General features: G+C 44.0%; 1 protein-coding gene across 2 annotated transcripts; it reads left to right on the top strand.

Moving 5' to 3' along the window:
* Window positions 1-4,326: 4,326 nt before the first annotated feature.
* nt5dc2 (5'-nucleotidase domain containing 2) lies at window positions 4,327-14,324 on the top strand. Of its 2 annotated transcripts, none has more exons than XM_030119549.1 (14): window positions 4,327-4,725; window positions 7,572-7,756; window positions 7,850-7,924; window positions 8,012-8,067; window positions 9,010-9,103; window positions 10,206-10,334; window positions 10,763-10,827; window positions 10,912-11,010; window positions 11,099-11,200; window positions 11,561-11,642; window positions 11,805-11,891; window positions 12,813-12,953; window positions 13,252-13,316; window positions 13,589-13,850. In XM_030119549.1, exons 1-14 carry the CDS (start codon window positions 4,368-4,370, stop codon window positions 13,848-13,850), a joined length of 1,800 nt encoding a protein of 599 aa, XP_029975409.1. In that variant the 5' UTR covers window positions 4,327-4,367. The 2 variants fall into 2 exon arrangements, with proteins under 2 accessions (XP_029975409.1, XP_029975408.1); XM_030119548.1 differs by having other exon boundaries at window positions 4,328-4,725; window positions 10,763-10,823; window positions 10,908-11,010; window positions 13,589-14,324.
* The last annotated feature ends 4,636 nt before the right edge of the window (window positions 14,325-18,960 follow it).

Genomic DNA, 18,960 nt, shown 5'->3' with positions numbered 1-18,960 from the left:
ACGGCATATGAGAGGATGTGCTTGAGCTTGGAGCGACACGCTGAACCACTTTTGTTGGGGTGAAGCGAGTGTAGCAGTAAACAGAAGCTTTGTGCTGAACACAACTTGAAAACTCCATATATTATGCACAGTTAAAAAGTGTTTTCAAGCAATGTTGATTGTCAAAAAAAGCAGAACGCTTGTGGACATTGCTGGAAGTAAACAGTGCGTGATTTGATAGTCTTGTGGTTTGTGTCAGTGGGGACGTCCAAAAGGGAAACATTCATCAAGCCAATGTGAAGTGTCAATACGCCGTTCGACCAGTGACGTAACAGAGCCGCTGTCCAGGCTGTCGATGTCAAACCTGCTCAAAGTCAGATAAAGGATCAATGAGTCCGGCAGACAGAACGACTGAACTCTCCACTCTCTTTGAAAACAGGGTTGTTGGTGAAATCCCCCGCCACTTCCCTTAAATCACCTTGTGAAAGTAACTGAAAGGAAGCAGAAATATCTGCTGGAGGTCTGAAAGACGTCTCCAGTTTTCTCCCTTCATAAGGCAGGTGGTTGTCGGACCTGTTGCATTTTAATCAGACGTGAAACAAATAGTTACTCTGTGAGCTGCAGAGGATTGTCGGTTCAAGGTTCAAGAAATCTAACAAAAGGAATAATCAAAGACAGCCTGCGGGCTCAGGTTGTGAGAGTTCAGTTTACTTTGTGCAGGGCTACAAACTGTTTTCCATTGAACATCTATCGCCCATATTATTTATACCGACTCCGAATGACGGCGGCGTGCATCACGAATCGATCATCAGACCTTCACAGGATAAACACAGAGAGACAAACAGTCACTCTCATATTCACCACCAGTAGTGTTGGGAAAAGTAATATTTACAGTCACCTCCTCGCAGCCAACAGTAGTTGACTAAATACAAAACATAAAATGAATTTGAAATGTAATGTCGTGCTGCAGTCTGTGATTCAGTACAGTTAATCCAGAGACGGATGTTTACTCTGACTAACTAAATAGTCATGCTTTATTAATCTCCTTGGGAAAATTCCTTTTTTCCCCACACTGACCCGTCCTATTTCTACAATTCATCACTCAAGGGTTTTACTCAGGGACCCACAGTGGTGATCCGTCAGCTGTGGGAATCAAACCTTCAAACTATCGATTCCACATCCTCGTCTCCAACCTGCATCCATCCTGGAGGCTGGGAGCGGTGAGCCGCCATGACGGCGCTGGGTGGAGCGCGCGAGACGACGAGCAGCGGTCAGGTGATGGGAATCTAACCAGGGACACTCAGATCCCATGTCGGCTCCTCTAACTCGCTCACAGCACTGTGTGTACTGACCCTCCCGTAATCACTCAGATAAGCCTTGATTACATACTAATCTTGTTTCCTCTGTCCTGAATCCATGCTCAGTTTGTCAAAATGTCCGCGAACACACGGGGTGTTGGCCCGCATCAAAACCGCTGCTCGGCAACCAAATGATGGTCATTTTCTCAATAACACACCTGGAAGTCGTGCGGGGCGCCGCAGCCAAACCACCACACTTATCTCCTCTGTAGTGAACATGCTGTCAGCAGCTTTTCCTTTTGCTGCTTTGTGCTGAACTCCATGTCGCTGCTGTCCAGTATTCAGTTCTAACCTCCTGGTTGGATTTTGGATAAAATTGCTTTGTGTAAAAATGACAAAGAAGACAGAAATCTGAATAAAACCACCATTTCTAATTAGTGAAAGATAGTTATTACTGATAGTGAATTAACAATAAAGCTGAGTTTGTGTCTTTGCAAAAATTGCAAAGACAAAACAAACTGTTGCCTGCATTATTCTGGAGAGAAAATTGTGGAAGATCGGATTTCAGATCTGCTCATTTGTGTATTAGTTTTCGTAACAAAAACAAAAAGCTATTTCATAAATGCAAACATATTTTTTTCCATCAATTAAGAAAACAGGGCGGCATGCAGCCCCTAAGCTACAGAAGAAAAAAGTTTTGTACCCATGCCCCAGATAAAAATCAGGAAGAAAGACAAATAAACAAATAATAGCTCATTTTCCTTCAGATCCCAGGAGGCTTCACTACAAGGCCTTCAAAGGGTTCCTGCAAACACACGCCTACATCTCCCTGTGTTTCGATTCTCAGATCTCATCCTGTGAATAACAAAACATAACTGTGTACAAACTGCAGAATGTTAACGTTAGAGTGTGAGTAGAGGGCCTCGGAGGCCTCTCTCTCTGTGGTGGGAGTGGTCGGTCGCGGTGTTTTCTGTTCGCCTCGGGGCTCCTGGAGGCCCACAACTCAAGCCGTGACTGAAGGAAACACAGCCGCTCACCTTCTCACTGCAGCAAATTATACGCTGCAGCCTGCTATTGTCCTCCACAAAGGCAGCCAAATTCCAGATGTTAAGACGCCTCAGACGACCCTGGGAAAGAATCTGAAGGACTCTCTTATATGGTTTCTGATTTTGTGTTTTTTTTCTCCTTAAACCCCAAAAGACTGATGGAGTGGGATGCTGATGTCTTTCAGGTACACTAAACAAAGCCCCACAATGAAATCCTGACCACAGAGGTCAGGGCAGCGTCGTCAGATCCTCTGATCAGAGTTTTTTTGGGGGGAAGGGGATGATAGCGGAGGCTTTGAAGCCCTCCGGGACGCAGCGAGTCTGCAGTGACGTGTTGAAGATGTCCGCAGGTCGGCTCAGAGGCTCTGTCTTCTGAGCGTCCCTTCCAAGCGTGGAGAAAGTCAGCATTGTGAAAGGAGGGGAAGGGGCTCTCGGAGCTGGGCTGGAAAACAACAGCCCGGGCATGTGAGAGTGGCGGGAATCACAGGGGGATGCTGTCAAGACTCCCTCTTTGTCTTTCAGATGAGAAGTCTGACCTCATTCAGGCCATGTGATTGGTATGAGAGAGACCTCTTCAGTTGTCATTTACGTCTTTTCTCACCGCTGTGATAAACGGGCAATCAGCCTGTTGGACTACTACAGCTTCCTGCTTCAGCACTTTGCTCTTTTCAGACTTTCCCTGTCCGAGCTGAGCGGTGAACCCGAGTTTCATTGTTTTTGCTCATTCCAGTGCAGGCTGCTGTTCATTAGTCCCAACACAAGCTGAATACGGCACAACAGCCCGAGTTTACCCAAAAGTCTGAGAGTTGGGGGGGGGGGGGGGGGGGGGGGGCGCTTCTCTTCTTCACTACTCACAGCACATTCGTATATTTCTACTTTACATTTACACACAGGAATTACTATTAGCTCCACTGCAGTGTTACAAGTCTTTTTAAACAAGGCTACTTTATGAAATGATGCATGAAGAGCAACAGGGAGTCAAGACACTAAAATAACCACTAAAATGTTCAAATGAATGTATACAAACCTGGCAATTTAGTGTGAGGACATATAATTACTGTAGTTTATAGTTATCTAGTTCTGGTCTCCAGTTGTTGGAATCTCTGTTGTTAGGGTCATGTGTGCAGCTCTGACCTGCTCGATCCTTATTTAACCAGCAGGTCAGGGGGGTCTTCTCGCTGTCTCTCACTTGTGCTTAAAAATAAAAAAGGATTCAATATTAGTGGTTTTGACTCTGGCAGATATGCAGGACATTTATATACACTTTAACTTTGTCATGACCTTTATTGTTGCAACAAATGTACTGTATGAGTATCAGTGTTTGTGTTTTCTCTCCTTATTTCTTTGTGTTTTTACTGTCACTTCATTTGAAATGCAGTCGACAACTTTTAGCTTCCCTATAAAGAACCAGTTGCAAATTCAAACATGTTACATTTTCTGAAGCACGCCCACTTTACCAACATTAAGTATTAACCTTCGGTGGTGAATTTCACATATTGCAAAACTAAATCACTGACTAAATATTGTTACTCTCTCTCTGGTTCTCAATTACACAGTTGGTGCTATTATAATAGCCAGTGTGGCACAAGTTGCACAGGCCTAAATCATTCTCTTCCGTTTTATGCACAAAAGAAATTCAAAAAAGACTTTTATAGTTATTTAATGGACAAGATTTGCCATAAAAAAAAAAAGTCATGCAAAGTTTCCAGAAAGCAGCTCCAGGCAGAGGTTGTTGTTTCGGGGCCTCCGGGCCCCCCAGGCCCCCCAGGCCCCCCAGGCCACAGTGGGAATCCTTTCAGCTGAAAGCACAAAGAGGAGTCTTGAGTCCATCTGCAGGCCTGAAACACTCTGAAGTCACAGTTTAAAGCACGTCTCGTGAGACCCGAGTCGGTTAACCGAGTGGCGGTGATTGGCCGACGGGCTGCGCGAGGGGAGGAGCCCGCTGGATCAGCGCCCCTCGCGCAGGGCGTGGCTAACGCCGCGTTTCAAAGCGGGGCATGTTTTCCTGCGAGCTGGCCGCCCCAGCTTGTTTACATCTGCAGACATGTCCCTGAAGACGGTCGGTACGGCGCTGACACGTACGCTGTGGGCCGCGGGGAGCAGGACGCCCCCGGGGCCCCGGTCCCCCAAAGCCGCCAGGCTGTCCGCGACGCGCGGGCTCTCCGGGTCCGGGGACGAAGCCCCGCGCGGCCGCTGCGGCTCCGCGGGGCACAGCTGCGCCTCGGTCGGACCGACGGGCGACGACCCGCCTCACATCGGCACCACCGGGGACAAGAAGCGGGCCAAGGAGCCCGCGGGGGGCGCGGGCGTGAGGAGGCGCTCGTTCACGTCCACCGCGGCGCCCGTTGACCAGCGCTCGTACCTGTGGAGCCGTTACAGTGACATGAGGCGACTGGTGCACGGTAAGCACGGAGGGCGGGGGGGGGGGTCCCGCTTTTGTCCTCACGTACACCCCCACCGCAGACGTGCACGTCGTGGTCGAGGCACCAGCCGCGTTTATCCGTTTGACAGCGAAGACATGTTGTCCCTGTGAGGGATTGCCTTCATCCGCTTTCTTTGCTCTCCGAGCGGCCACGTCGGACAGATGGCACCGAGCCGCAGCTGGCCGCTCTGCCCCGCTCTGCCCCGCTCCCCTCCGGGGCCATTTCAGGTTAAAGTCTCTGCAGTTCCTCTTACTTCTGCAGGAAGGAAAATAACGCGAATGTTAGCAGGAAAAAAAAAGCACATTTGGATTTCTGTATTCAGCGTTAAATGAGCTTTTTGCTGCCTGCAGCAGACAGGCCACTGACATGTTTACTGTATGAATGAGAGCAGCTGTAATGGGATTACTGCGACTTGCTGAAAAACATAGAGCATGGAAATGTGTGGGAGCTCAGCATATTTGACTAAAATACATGTTTTTGCATAGCAAAATAGAAACAATGATAACATCCTTTATTTTCTCCTCTAAAGCTTTAGTTTTCTGTAGTCTTTCAAAAATAAACTCACTAAAAACTGTCTAAAGCCTCAGAAAAGTAGACTGGATTTGGGATCCAATAATGTGTCTCTGTTGGAAGGATTCTAGTTGTTTTTGATCAGAAGTCAAACCCATGGAGTTCATGTTTGGTGCAAAATAGCTTCTTTCCGCAGTTGTTTATTTTGGTAATGGTGCTCAGCCCCGCTTCCAGTGGCCAGCACACACAGGACAGCCAGGAGGAAGTGTGCAGGAGCCACAACAACAGCAGCAGCAATCAACACTGATCACTGGGGTGTGATGCAACATATTTCCACCTCATTATTTCAGATTCTTGCATATTAATGCACTAGATCCTCCAAGGTAAACAGTGATCTTTTCTCTCCAATTGCTAGTTCTAGGATTACAGCTCTTAATGTGTGAATTTGCATCTAAATGTTCACATCTGAAATACTGTTCTGAAATATTTGATCAGTTGTAAAATCCATTTTTCTTTGAAATGCATCGCCACCAAACTATTTTTCCAAGCATTGAGGTGTTGTTTCAATAGGATTGTGATGAGGTGCAGAGACTAACCAGGAGATTCTCTAGAAAACAAATCTATTTGCATAGTTGTGACAATTAGAGCAACAAGTTGCTTAAGCATAAATATTAAAATTGAACTTTACTTACACTATCAATTATGTAACATGAATCCAAGTTTGTACCTTTCTTATAAAATGAAAATACCTTTCACAGTCCTGCTTGTGAAACCTGAGCTCAAACTTCCCTCTAAAATGGCGTGAATAGACAAAATGTGTTGAAATGGTCAAAAGTAAACAGGACATTGCTTCTCCTTCGTGTTATTTCTGTTTTTTTATTCCTGATGCACTCCTACACAAACCTTTTAAAGTGACATGTTTGTACACAGACTCTTCTTTAAAATGCTGGTTTAAACTGTTGCATTGTTTATTTTGTAGCAGTTAACTCATAAATTAGCATCTATGGTAACATGAAATGTAACATTTTTCTTTGTGGAGACTATAAATGCTTTCATTTCATAATATTGCTGGATTTGTTTTGGCTTGGATATTGAGACGAAAGGTTTTTTTCTGCCATTAACTTGACTCTGCACACTAATTCTCAACATAATGAGTGTTAATTAAAGCTGGTCATGCATTCCCAGTCGGAGCTGCAATTCCGTGGATCTAATCTGTTTAACATGTGACTCTGCATGGGAAGAAAGGCTCATTTCAGGAGTTGGTAGTCTGCGGGGCGAGCCGGCCTCGGGGTCGGTCGGTGCGTGTCTCCTGCCCAGATGAAGCCCCCACTGAACTTGTTCTGGGACAAAAGGTCCTGACCCACTTTCTGTGGGAGGTCAGCAGTGGCACAGTCCGAAGACTGGAACAAGTTATGAGCTGCGTGTTTACTCTTTATGCATGTGCAAGCTGAGGGACTCGTTATCATAGCAGAGGTCAGATAAGAAGAGAAAGGTTAAGCCCAGGCTCTTATAACTGGTGATCCTCTAGTTTTCTTTAAATGCGCTGTAAAATGCACGGTACAAAATGTCCTTTTCAGTTTTGGTTCCGAGTCAGTGGACTTCTAAACAGAGTCACAGTTGCACATTGTACAACCTCCAGTGAGCTTGCCAGCCACTCTGAATGAAAACAGCACAAGACTGATGTGCTGGTTTTCAGAACACAAACATCGGGCTTCACTGAGAGAAAGAGATTGGTTAGTTTTTAAAGACTTGATTACAAGAAACACAAGCTGCATATGCATGTAATATAATCCAGGGACCATCATCCACAGCTGCAAAAACTGTGTCCTCACTACAGAAGGGCCAATTTAGGTCAAGTACACCTACCGAAGGGACTTACGGGAATCATTTCAGATCCGTTTATGAAAGAGGACTTTTTGTATTTCCCAACTTTTTTTTTTCCACCAATAGACAATTGTTTATTTTCTGACCCTGAAATGAAGTTCATGATAAAGTAATTTCAACTCATGCTGCGTTCCAACATTGAAAATGTCTGAATGTGGGCTCTTCAAACAACTGGAGTCAGAATTCAATATGCACACATATTGAAGCCACACGCTACAGTGTTACACGTCTAAATGAACTGTTTGAAGAATGTTGGCGCAGGATTGGATGGATCTTCCTGTCCTCAATCAGACGTCTTGTGTTCTCGTCCACACTTCTTTTTAATGTTTTCTGCGCCTCGACCCTCATTTCGCTCAGTCGTCGTTTGATTGACTGAATCTCCCGACGGTTTAAACTGAACGAGCTCTTCCCGTGTGTCCCTCCCGCATCAGAGCTGATCCCGCCGGGTGCGTGCAAAACTCTCAACTCCGCCGCCATCTATGCCAACAACGAGGTCGACCTGGCCGAGGTGGACATCTACGGCTTCGACTACGACTACACGCTGGCCCTGTACTCCAACGCGCTCAACACCATGATCTACAATCAGGCTCGGACCTTCCTCATCGAACACTTCAAGGTGCGTCGTGCAGTTCCTGTGTTGAAGACATGGTTGCTACAAATGTTTTTAGGTTCAGTTTTATTCATACTCTCTGACCGTCTGCTCCCACAGTACCCAGAGGAAATCAGTAAATATGAATATGTCCCCAACTTTGCTGTGCGTGGTCTTCACTATGACATCCAAAAGGTAAACTCTTTAAAACCACATCGTTTCCACTGCAAGAAGATAAACGGGTACGTTCTTTGTGTAACTTTATTTTTTTTCTTGCTATAGGGTCTTTTGATGAAGATCGACGCTTTCCATTACATTCAGAGAGGAACGGTGTATCGGTGAGTAGTGTGTGATTTATCTCGCACTCTTTCAATAATGTAGACTCTGTGAAATATCTCTTCAAATTTTGTATCATCTAAGCAACACTAATTGTTTTTTTGGTTTTTTTTTGTGTGATTTTTTTATTATTATTATTATTACATGAAAATAAAGTAAACAAATGAAAATTTGTTCAAAATCTGTGTTTAAAAGAACATTATGAAAAAAATTGGGGAACTGCCTTGTATCACTTTAAAACCACTTCCTTCTTTGCCTTCTTTCAGAGTTTTGGCTCAGTTTTGTTGGTATAGCAGTATTGCACCAGAAATATCTTCGATATGACATATGAACTGTTGTTTTGTCTAAAGCTGCTTTCACATTAAACTAAAATATGACATTTGGCACCTTTTTAGATTATTCACGTAATATTTCTTTTGTTACAATTTGCAATGCTCTGTAAAGCTGTTTTTGCAGCACCTCTTACAAACCTGACTTTTAGTTCTGATTTTAAAATCTTAGTGAAGCAGTGATAAATGTGTGTGTTCAGAATTTGTCCCACAGAGAATGTGCTGTTATCCATGCCTGGTGTGAATCATGGAAGTATTTGAATTTGTTCTCAGGTCAGTCTATAAATAGTGTTAAAACAAAATGACAAAGTTCTGCTTTTGTGATGCCAACAACCTTCAGTTGATAAGTTGGCAAATACGGTTGAATGGTGCGTTCAGTTCCACTCGGCAGAAACAGAAAACAAATAATGACAGAATGTCTGTTCTGGAGGAGAATCACCACAGGAACAGCTGATGCTCCTGAGTGGAACTGAGTACTGCATAAATCAGTGTTGTTACACAAAATCAAACCTTTCATGCTTAAAGCAAAATCTAAAATCATGTTGAAGCATGAAGCATTCTCTGAGTCAATATCCTCCATTGCTCTAATTCTGGGTCAATTTGTGTGTTTTTCAGGGGCTTGAGCCCGTTGTCAGACGAGGAGGTCCTGGACCTCTATGGGGGGACTTTTCATATCCCCCTGCATGAAGACAGTGGCTTCTATGGAAAGGTACAGAGGAATGTTTTTAAAAATGTAACATTATGAACTTCAGTATTGTAGTTTTGTAAGGTGGCCTTGTTTATGTAGTGGTTTGTACTTGCTCCTCACGGCAAGGTTATCAGTGGTTCTAATATGAGCTTGGATACCTTTCTGTGTGGAGTTTGCATGTTTTCCCTGTGCAGACGTGTTAGAGGTTGAACGGTGTCTGTCAGATTCCCTGCTGGTGTGAATGTAAGTGTACGTGATGGTCTCTCTTTGTTCTCTGATGAACTATTGATGTTTCCCCCCCCCCCCGCAGGACAGATGACTCGAAATAGGTTGTCTGAATTCATAGTCTGACATCAGTTTGTGTCGTGTTACTTTGAGACTGCGGTGATCTACAGCACAGTTTTTGCTGTTTCTGTCTTGTCATGTTGAGTTCGATGTCTGTCCCCGAGTCGTATTTAGTGTGGCACAGATGTCAAATCCCTTTTTGACATGACGGGCTTAACAGAATATTATAATCTCATCTGGTCTCCACCAAACATGGAACTGATTCAATCTCTCGGTTGTTCCAAATGTCCGGCTTTGCTTGGCTTATTCGTTGCATAAACCCTCCTGGTGCGTTCTGTAACGTCATCTCTTGCTTTGGTTTCATAAATCATGCCAAAGTCACAGTTATCTTCCCATGAAAACTGACCGTGGGAGCTCAGGTCCTCGACCTGCTTGGTTCTCACTCTGGATTTTCCACAGGCCACTCTGACTCACTCACCAAAAGTACAGAACTCTTGTTGAATCTGGCAGCCGCAAAGGTCAAACTGACATGCCTGCCAACTAGGAGCAATTTGGACTCTGCTTGTTTGAATCAGACTCAAATAGTTTTCTGTTGTCAAGTCTTTTAAGGTCCTCCCTTCCACAGGAGGTTTGCCTCCTGCCTCCTTCTAATCCTCCTTCAAACTGTCTCTTCCAAATAGTTTTGGTGTGCTTCTAATCTAGTTTGTGGAATTGGCTCCGTTTGCAGGAAAGTCTCTTTGTGATTGTACAAAACGTTTCCTAATTAAGTCGATCCAATTAGGTTTCGTGTTCAGTAAACAAGATTTACTTCACGATGGGTTTTTTGTCCCGCACACAGGGACCGAGAGTGAAGCAGTTCATGGACATCTTCTCAATCCCAGAGATGACCCTGTTGGCTGTGGCGAATGATTTTTTCATTACCAATGACATTGAATATGATCCCGTTCACCTCTTCAAGGACATCTCGGTGAGTTCACACTCCCCCCGCTGGCTGTAATAAATATCACTGCCGGGCCTCACCCTCACGTAACGCACGCTGCAGACCACTGTGACCCGCTGCGTCTGACTGTTTACATGAACCGGCAGTCTTCAACTGGAGCCTCAAGAATCTGCTGAACTCAGGAAAAGTTTCCGATACACCCTCTGTGGAGGAGCACAGAACAATAATTGGGTTTCCCTCTGGGTGCCTGGGTGTTCAGTTACAGGCAGGCCTGTACTCCGTCATCATTTCCTCTTGAGATAATAAGCAAACTGACAGGTTTTGTAACATTTTCCAAAAGAACAAAAAGATAATTTCTTCCTTCTGAATTGATCCCAGATCAGCGAAAACAGAACAGCCACACTGGATCAGACATGCCGTGCGAAACATTAATCAATTGCATGTTTGATCCTCAGGAAGCCATTGGCATGGTTCACCTCAAAGGCTTCATGTACAAATGGGTCATGCAAGATCTTGGTGAGTTCGATTTAGTTTGTTCCGGTTTTTACGTCGGTTCAGCACATATAGAGAAATCACAGTGAGGTTTTCTTGTCTCTGTAGGAAGGTTGATCCAGCGTGGAGAAGAGACCGATGCTGTTTTGCATCGACTGGTCAGCCAGGGAAAGAAGCTGTTCCTGATCACCAACAGCCCCTTCAGCTTTGTGTGAGTCTCGCCTCCTTCAGTTCCAGCTCATAGCAAAGATAAACAGTCCCCCGACTGTACGCTTTGTCGATGTTTATTATGTGTGCAGGGACAAAGGAATGACGCACATGGCGGGAAAGAAATGGAGAGACTTCTTTGATGTAGTCATCGTGCAGGCAGACAAACCTCACTTCTTCACAGACTGCGTCAAGTGAGTCACTTTTACTTGCAGTGTGGCGAAAGCTCCTGAAAGCCCGCCGCCGATCTGCTCAGGAACTCAGTTTATAAAACACTTGCAACACGGCGCTAAACAAAGTGCAATAACACAGTTTGTTTGTGGTTGCTAATTGTGCCTGAATGTGTTTAGAACTGAATGTGTCTCAGTAATCTGTAATGGATTTGCGTGCAGCCTGTAAGAAATAAATGTGTTTTCCCATTTGATGCAAACAAGGACCCAAACGCAGTTAGTAAACCTTTATTACGATACGCCACCTTGTCATCTATAGTCCCTCCAGTGTTTTTCTTCAGAGGGTAATCTCAGCAGCCTCCTTTAAACCTGGTGCCTTTGCAGACCTTTCAGACGCTTGGATGATAATGGAGACCTGCGCTGGGAGAAGATCAAGAGTTTGGACAAAGGGCAGATCTACAAACAGGTTGGTAATACTTGAGAAGAATCTTGCCTGTGGACATTTGGGTAATTCCACTTCTTTCTCCCTCTCACTGTGTTTTCACATGCTGTCAGCATTACATGCCCTCACTCGTACTTTGTGTGTTTTTTATAAACCTGTCCTCTGCGGATGTCTGCTGTGTTTCAGGGAAACTTGTACGACTTTCTCAGACTGACGGGATGGCGAGGATCCAAAGTGCTGTATTTCGGAGACCACCTTTATAGTGACTTGGCCGTAAGTGTCAAAGTTAAACCTCAAAAGTTAACTATTAACCGTTCCCAGCCGTTCACAGGGCTGTGACTGAGAGGATTTCTCTATGTCTTTCTGATGTCCTCAACTTGTGATGATACAAAACGTGACTTTTCGCTGGAAAATTTTGTTTATCATCTCCAACAATGTGACGGATGTAATAAAAGTACACAGTCTGTTCATGCATGCAGACGTACACGTAGCCAGCTCTCTGTCTCCACCTATTGCATAACTCTGGAAGTATCCAGAGAGGGAAGAGGGTGGGGTCAGAGAGGTCTGCACAGGGGGGAAAAAAAAAACACCAGCTGGCTTTTACTGTTTTAAAAGTGAATAGCTTAAGTTACTGCATACTGTAAATAACGATGTATATTTATATACATGGCTGTTGCATTCGCTGCTTGGCATCCAGATTCATGTGGCACCTTTTAGACACAACAGGACGTTCAGTTTGGATGCATAGAAATTTTAAACAGAATGTACAGACAATCATAATGAATTAAAAAGAAAAAAAAAACTTTTTTAATGGTTATCTTGAGTAATGAGATAAAATGTCCAAAATCTAGTAAATAGGGCAAAGGTTCACTTGAGGAATCACTTCTTTAAAAATAAATGCGTGCAGCCGAGGCACTGGAAGCACGTCTCTGTTTGGTTTTGACTCGAGGTGGTGACAGCTACCAGCCACTTCCTAAATATGTACCGTACATGACCTACTTAGGCCTCAAGTGTCACCCGGAGAAACACAGGAAGCTGGCGCTTCCCCCACGCAAAATAAAGACTTCAATGCTCGTGTGTGTTGTCCTTTTGTGGTTTTCACCTGTTCTGTCAACTGAACATTCTGTCTCTGAGCTGTGCGCGATCTTCCAGGATGTAAACATAGGGTGTGACGACGGCGTGCTTCTGTTTCAGGACCTGATGCTGCGTCACGGCTGGCGTACGGCCGCCATTGTGCCCGAGCTGGAACACGAAACCAAAGTGGTGAGCACCAACCGGTACGCCCTGAGCCTCACGTGGCTGCAGGCTTTAACCGGCCTGCTGGAGCAGCTGCAGGTGAGAAGCTGACCGGTGGTGGAACTCTGTGTGCACAGTTAAAAAAGCTCCAAACATTCATACTGTATTCGCATTATTAACCATGCACGCCTGAATATATCCAAGTGTTTGTTGTGTTCTTGACAATGCAGACAAAACACATTCACTTAATACATTTTGGAGCTGCTGTAAACAGTATAATAGTTAAAAATGTACATCTATGCATTACCTAGTCAAAATATTTTTATTTTGTTCATATTTGGGTGTTTTCTTGTGTCACTGAACATGTTTTTGATCACGCTGTTCTTCATTATCTTAGGTCCACAAAGACCAAGAGTCTAAACAGGTTTTTCGGGAGTGGCAGCAGGAGCGAGATGAACTCAGGTGAGTCCGAGTGTTTCACTCCGTCAGTCAGCAGCCTCCCAGTGAACCCAGCGACTCTGCATAACAAGGCTGTTTGTTACTCACATAGCTGCACATGTACAGTATGTACTTCCTTTAGACAGTTTTACAAAGTGCTTATAGATGCTTACAGTAGGTCTAGTGATTCTGCGTGTTTATATATTTGAAGATTTTTTGCTGAAGTAAGTCATAAATTCCTTTGATCTGCTTGCAGAATAATCTTTAAACCTTTTCCCTAACCTTTTGCATTCCAGGGCGATGATAAAGAACTTGTACAACCCTCAGTTCGGCAGCATCTTCCGAACAGGTCACAACCCCACGTACTTCTCCAGGCGCCTGTGCCGTTTCTCAGACATCTACATGGCCTCCCTGAGCTGCCTCTTGAACTACGACCTGTCGTACACGTTCTACCCCCGCCGCACCCCCCTGCAACACGAGGCCCCCCTGTGGATGGACCAGCTGTGCACGGGCTGCATGAAGACGCCGTTCCTGGAGGAGATGTCTCACATCCGATGAGAGCTGGGCTCTCCTCGCTGACTGAAAGGACTCTGGATTTTTAGGGGCCTGGCAAACAACTCAAACTGCCCAAGGACATCTTTTAGAGGGGTTTCGTTTGTTTGTTTTCGTTTACCTAAGAAGTTGCCGCACAGCTCCTTTCACAGGGGGCAAAGTTCAACACTTTTTCCAATGGTTTCACTAGAGGGCGCTGTAGCATAGCTGTACATGTTACACATGCTGTGCTACTGAACTGACAATCTGGCTTCTGCCTCAAATAAGCAATGAACTTCATAGAGTACTGAGCTGCTGACGCACAATTTAAACAGTGATGTTGTCTTACAATTTTATGTGATGTTTATTTTTTTTTTAACCTTGTAACACTCTACAAACAAGTCGTGATCATAGTTACATTGAAGGTCAATGAGTGGAACTGAATTTGACTTCTGTTGCATTGAGAATAAACTCTGATGAATAAAACACGTCCAGTGAGTAGTCGTGCGTGCCGAAGATGTTTTCCCTCACAAATTGTCCTCCATCTATCTCATTGGTCGGCTGGTTGCTGGGCAACAGCATCCATTCATCACCGCCTGTAGTCGGCACCGCGGATTCATTCACTTCCAGCCGTCCTGCATCGAGACTACAGAGAAAAGGTATCTGCACACACACACACACACACACTTTCACACTGAGCTGCTTTCTGAGTGTTGTGGACTTTCAGACAGCCAAACACACTTCTAAAAGGTGAAGCTGTTATGGCGCTGTCTCGTCCGGGGATGAACTGCTGCTATTTCTGTATCTTATTATGTTGCAGTGTGGGACTGAAGCGATGTAAGTGCACGCTGTGTTTTAGTATCGACTGTGGATCAATGATGAACGCGTGTTTAGCGGCTGCAGTGTTTTGCAGAGCGGCTATTTTCAGCTGTGTTGTTCCAGGAAGTTGCAAAAGTTGATTTCAACAGAGACTTGAAGTGCATCGAAGTTTGATGAATTTCTTTTAGCATTTGCATGCCAAACATATAACTTGTCTTTAGCATATTTTGCAAACATTTACACCTAAAAGGCCGAATCAAGATAGTTTTCAATCTATTAATATCAAGGCTTCTTTAATGTCCCAGGAAAATAACTAAGAGCATATTCAATTTCTATTTCTTAACCAAAATGTCAAAAATCACAACTGTTGAAAGTAACTCTAATTATACATGTCTAATTCTTAAAAAAAAGTATCTTCCAGCAGAGAAACAGAAATATTGAGCCCTCAAGTGTCCATATAAGCAATGATCTGTGGTCTCATTGATTAAGCGGATAATGGAAGTAACTATCTCATTTAAACACTGCAGCCGTTTATTCCGTTGGTTTTATGCACTGGTTGATTTCTTTTGAGAATTTATATTAAAATCCCTCCTTTCTTTCTCTTTGATTAAGCATATTCCTCACGTCACGTGTCCTGACAGTGGCTGCCTGTACCGGAGGATGGATGGCGTTTTAAGCGCCGTGTGACACTTTCCGACGCTCTGTGATTCATTGCAGCTCAGCACTCCTTGTCAGGGTTTATAGATTTCAATGACACTGTGACATTTTCTCCTGATTTAAACCATGTGGAGTTCTATTGATCTATTTGTGGTTAACTTTTCCCTTCTGGGACCTGCCGGACGTCCTGTTTTCTCACTGCAGCCTTGCATGTGTGCAGTCTGACCCTCCAGCATGAGTAATAGCCTGCATCTCCGTGCACATCTTCACCGCTCTGGGCTGACTGCTTGTGGGCTGGTTATTGAATCCTGTGTTCAGCTGCCCCGTGGAGTGTGTTTTTTTCCCTCTCTCTCATTTCCTGATGTTGTGTTTAGGTGCCTCGAGTAGATTTCAGTCCCAGGCCTCCAAATGTCCCATTCCATCATGTCCTGGAGCTGAAACTTAGCTTGTATTATATGAAATCAGAGAAAGAAGAGAAATCAGCAGTTTAAAGGATGTTTTTTGTGGCTGTTTTACTCGCAAAGCTTTGAAGAACATTTTGCATGCATGCATACATATAGACACAGGGTCTGTTCTGTTTTCTTACTGGTGGACGATGGTTATTTAACCTAGTTTGGTAATGAAATCAATGAGAATATGTGATCGTCAATAGTGGAGCGACAAATGCTGCGTTGTTCACTGAATGTGTCGTGTGATCTTTGGTGTTTCTGCAGGGCTGACTGCTGCATCAGTTTATTTCATGGCTCCATGATCAAGTCCACATCTGAACAAAAGAAGCTGCTACTGATGGCTTTCATTTGTCTGATCTCCTCTACATGTGATCAGCAAATAAAACACAACCACTCACAAGTTAATGTGTCATTTTTAACTTATAATTTAATTCAACTTTCTCTGCAAGCGAGAGCTATCACTACACTTCTTTAACAGTTCAAGCAGCTCCACTGTGTGTGTTGAGTTGTAGTGAGTGACTGTGGTTTCTCGTCCGTCCTCATCGTAGTTCTACACTTTTGGCAGTTTGCTGTTAGCTGTTAAGCTTTAACTCGGTCTTGAGAAGTTCCACTTTGAGATGCACTGCTGGTATAAATACACGTCAGCGAATAATCGAACTTGCTCCGGCTGTTTGTTCTTGCAGTAAGTTGGTGTATTGAGTCACTTGAACAAGGAATATTTACCAATCGGTGAAGACATGCTGTAAATACTATTTATATGACCCAATAATCTGGATCACTGTGACAAGCAAACTAAATATGAAATCCAAAGAGCCTGAAGGTGAAGAAAAGGACAGACTTGCTAATGAAGTGGCTCAGTGCCACCAACCAAAGTACAACAGAGGAGTGACTCAGGTTTTAGATACAGCTTCATATTCAGAAATAAGCGTTCCTGAGTGACTCTGTCATATAATAGATAATCAACAACACTCCTTAATTGTCTCTTTTCTTTTTATTTATTTCAAACTTCTCTCACCTTTATATCTTTCCATTTCTTTCCATCCTTGGACTTTTTTTTTGCTCCCAGCTGACTGTCATGTGTGCGTGTGCGTGTGCGCGTGTGTGTGTGTCATTGTGCACTCAGGTTTGTTCAGCCTGGCAGGCGGTCCCTCTGCACAGCAGTTCTTTTTCATTATTAAATGTAATGGGACCTGTAGTTTTTTCGCTGCACGCTGTTCCCCCAGCTGCAGACGATAACCCATCCATCTGCCCTCCAAAACTGAAACAACAGGAAGAAACCCCTCGAAGGGGAAACTGCAGCGTCACATGATTTGGTTTACTGTATTTTTATTCTTGCTATTTGTTGATTCATGGGATTTTCATTCTTGTTTACCAACACAGAATCAGAAAGCAGGACAGGCTGTGTAGATTTGTACATCTCAGTTTCAGCTGCAGCAAACAGAGTGAGAACAACAGAGACGCCTCAAGATAACAACCTAATTGGCTGCTGCCAGAGTCCCGGAGCAGGGCCCGCTGGAAGCCGCTGCAGTGTGATCATTAATCACACATCACTCCATAAGCAATTAGTCAGTAATGAATGGGGTCAAATGGCTGTTGGCTCCAAAATAGTTTTGGTAGATATTTTACCTTCAGGGTTTTGACTAAATCAATTAACACAAAAACAGTGAGACCCTCAAAAATGTTAACTGCAAACCCATCTCTGTGCATGGAGGCAATGTTGGTTGTACTTAGAAGCATGCAAGCAGGGATTTGAACTCACCTCACAATCAGTGGAAGAGGCGAAATGGTAGCACAATGTAATCTGATTACATGAAGGGCAGCTGCCCGATGTTGGGAGAGAAAATGCAGAAGTCAAATAAACCCTCTTCACAAAGAGAAACAATTTACAGACATGATTTGCTTTTAATCGCTTTTGGGTGGAACCTCCACGTTTAACTCCTGATCTCTGGATCTGCTCCTGTTTGCAAGGTTTTTTTTAAACCTTTCTCTAGTTGGTCTGCAGCATTTTGCCAGCTTTTATTACTGTTCAGCATACGCTACAACACGACATCCCTGTATTAGTTACCTCCTTAATGAGTCTTTTCTTAAGAATTGGGCTGTAATATTTCATGTGTTTGATCCTCTTTTGTCTCCACAGAGGGGTTTTCTTTGTAGAACAAATGTAATTCGTCTTTTCAATCACTCACTTTACTCTGAGCTTTGCAGTGAAACGGCTTCGATTAATCACTCCTGATTGTTTCCCTCTTCCTCCCTCGCCTGCTCCTTCCTCCATCTGCAGTCATTTTCCACACAGGCTTTGCCAGATTCCACATAGATTATTTATATGCTGGTTTATGTGAGGCCACGGACTGCTCCGGAGACACACTTTCATCATCATACATGTTCGATGTGCCTCTGGCTCTGTGCCAAGTGTTCAAGTCTGTGAAGATGCAGCCTTTGGTGGTGCACTTTATTCTCCCCCCCCCACCCCCATCTCCTCCCTCCTTAATGTTACGCCCTGATGTTTGATATTGTATCGCAGCTCTTTTGATAAATCGCAGCTCTGCGTCTGAAATACTGAAACTCGGGGCTGCGAGTGAAGGAGGGGCCGCTGCTTTTAACAAGGTATGTCATTCTAATGAGAACATGTGCAGAGAGGATTTGTGTGATTGGATAGCAGGCATATTTTATTCATAGCAGTCGTCTTCATGTTGCTTTTTCTTCATAGATTTGCTCCCCTTCCTTCTTTTTTTTTTCAGAAATCACAGTGTTGCACTTTTCAACCAGATAACTTAATTATAGTGAGAGGAATCCTGGAGCTTCTGCAGGCATGACCAAACAAACAATATTTAAAGCATCACATGGATACTTAAAGACATTTTTTTTTTTTTTTTTTTTTAGATATCAGATGCATCGTGTTGAATTATTCATCTGCAGACTGCATTTATGTGCATTCTCCACCGAGAAGAGACTGTCAGCTGGACTGCAAACAGCTTATTAGGGGGAAAGTGGAGTCTCTCTTTGATGGGCTTTGAATGAGTCACCCTCGCTCCTCTTCTCGATCTGTGAAGCTTCTATATTTATTCCTCATTTTCTCCACAAGTTTCCTTTGTGCCTTGAGCTTAATCACAGTTTTATTTTACCTCACGTTCATACAGTTTTATAGAGCCTTATTTACATTCATAGAAGCGGCTCTGTGGTTTATGGTTTTATTTACATCCCAGCTATCTTCA

Source organism: Salarias fasciatus, chromosome 20, assembly GCF_902148845.1.
Source record: "Salarias fasciatus chromosome 20, fSalaFa1.1, whole genome shotgun sequence".
NCBI lineage: Eukaryota > Metazoa > Chordata > Actinopteri > Blenniiformes > Blenniidae > Salarias > Salarias fasciatus.
The sequence above is the reverse complement of the archived record's forward strand: the minus strand, read 5'-3'. Positions and strand labels throughout refer to the sequence as shown.

Excerpts from the sequence above, each read along its gene's own strand:
- nt5dc2 (XM_030119548.1), top strand. The coding sequence starts at position 4,368 with ATGTCCCTGAAGACGGTCGGTACGGCGCTGACACGTACGCTGTGGGCC. Across the intron at positions 9,104-10,205 it reads ACAGTGGCTTCTATGGAAAG|GGACCGAGAGTGAAGCAGTT; the intron begins GTACAGAGGAAT and ends TCCCGCACACAG. Across the intron at positions 10,335-10,762 it reads ACCTCTTCAAGGACATCTCG|GAAGCCATTGGCATGGTTCA; the intron begins GTGAGTTCACAC and ends TTTGATCCTCAG.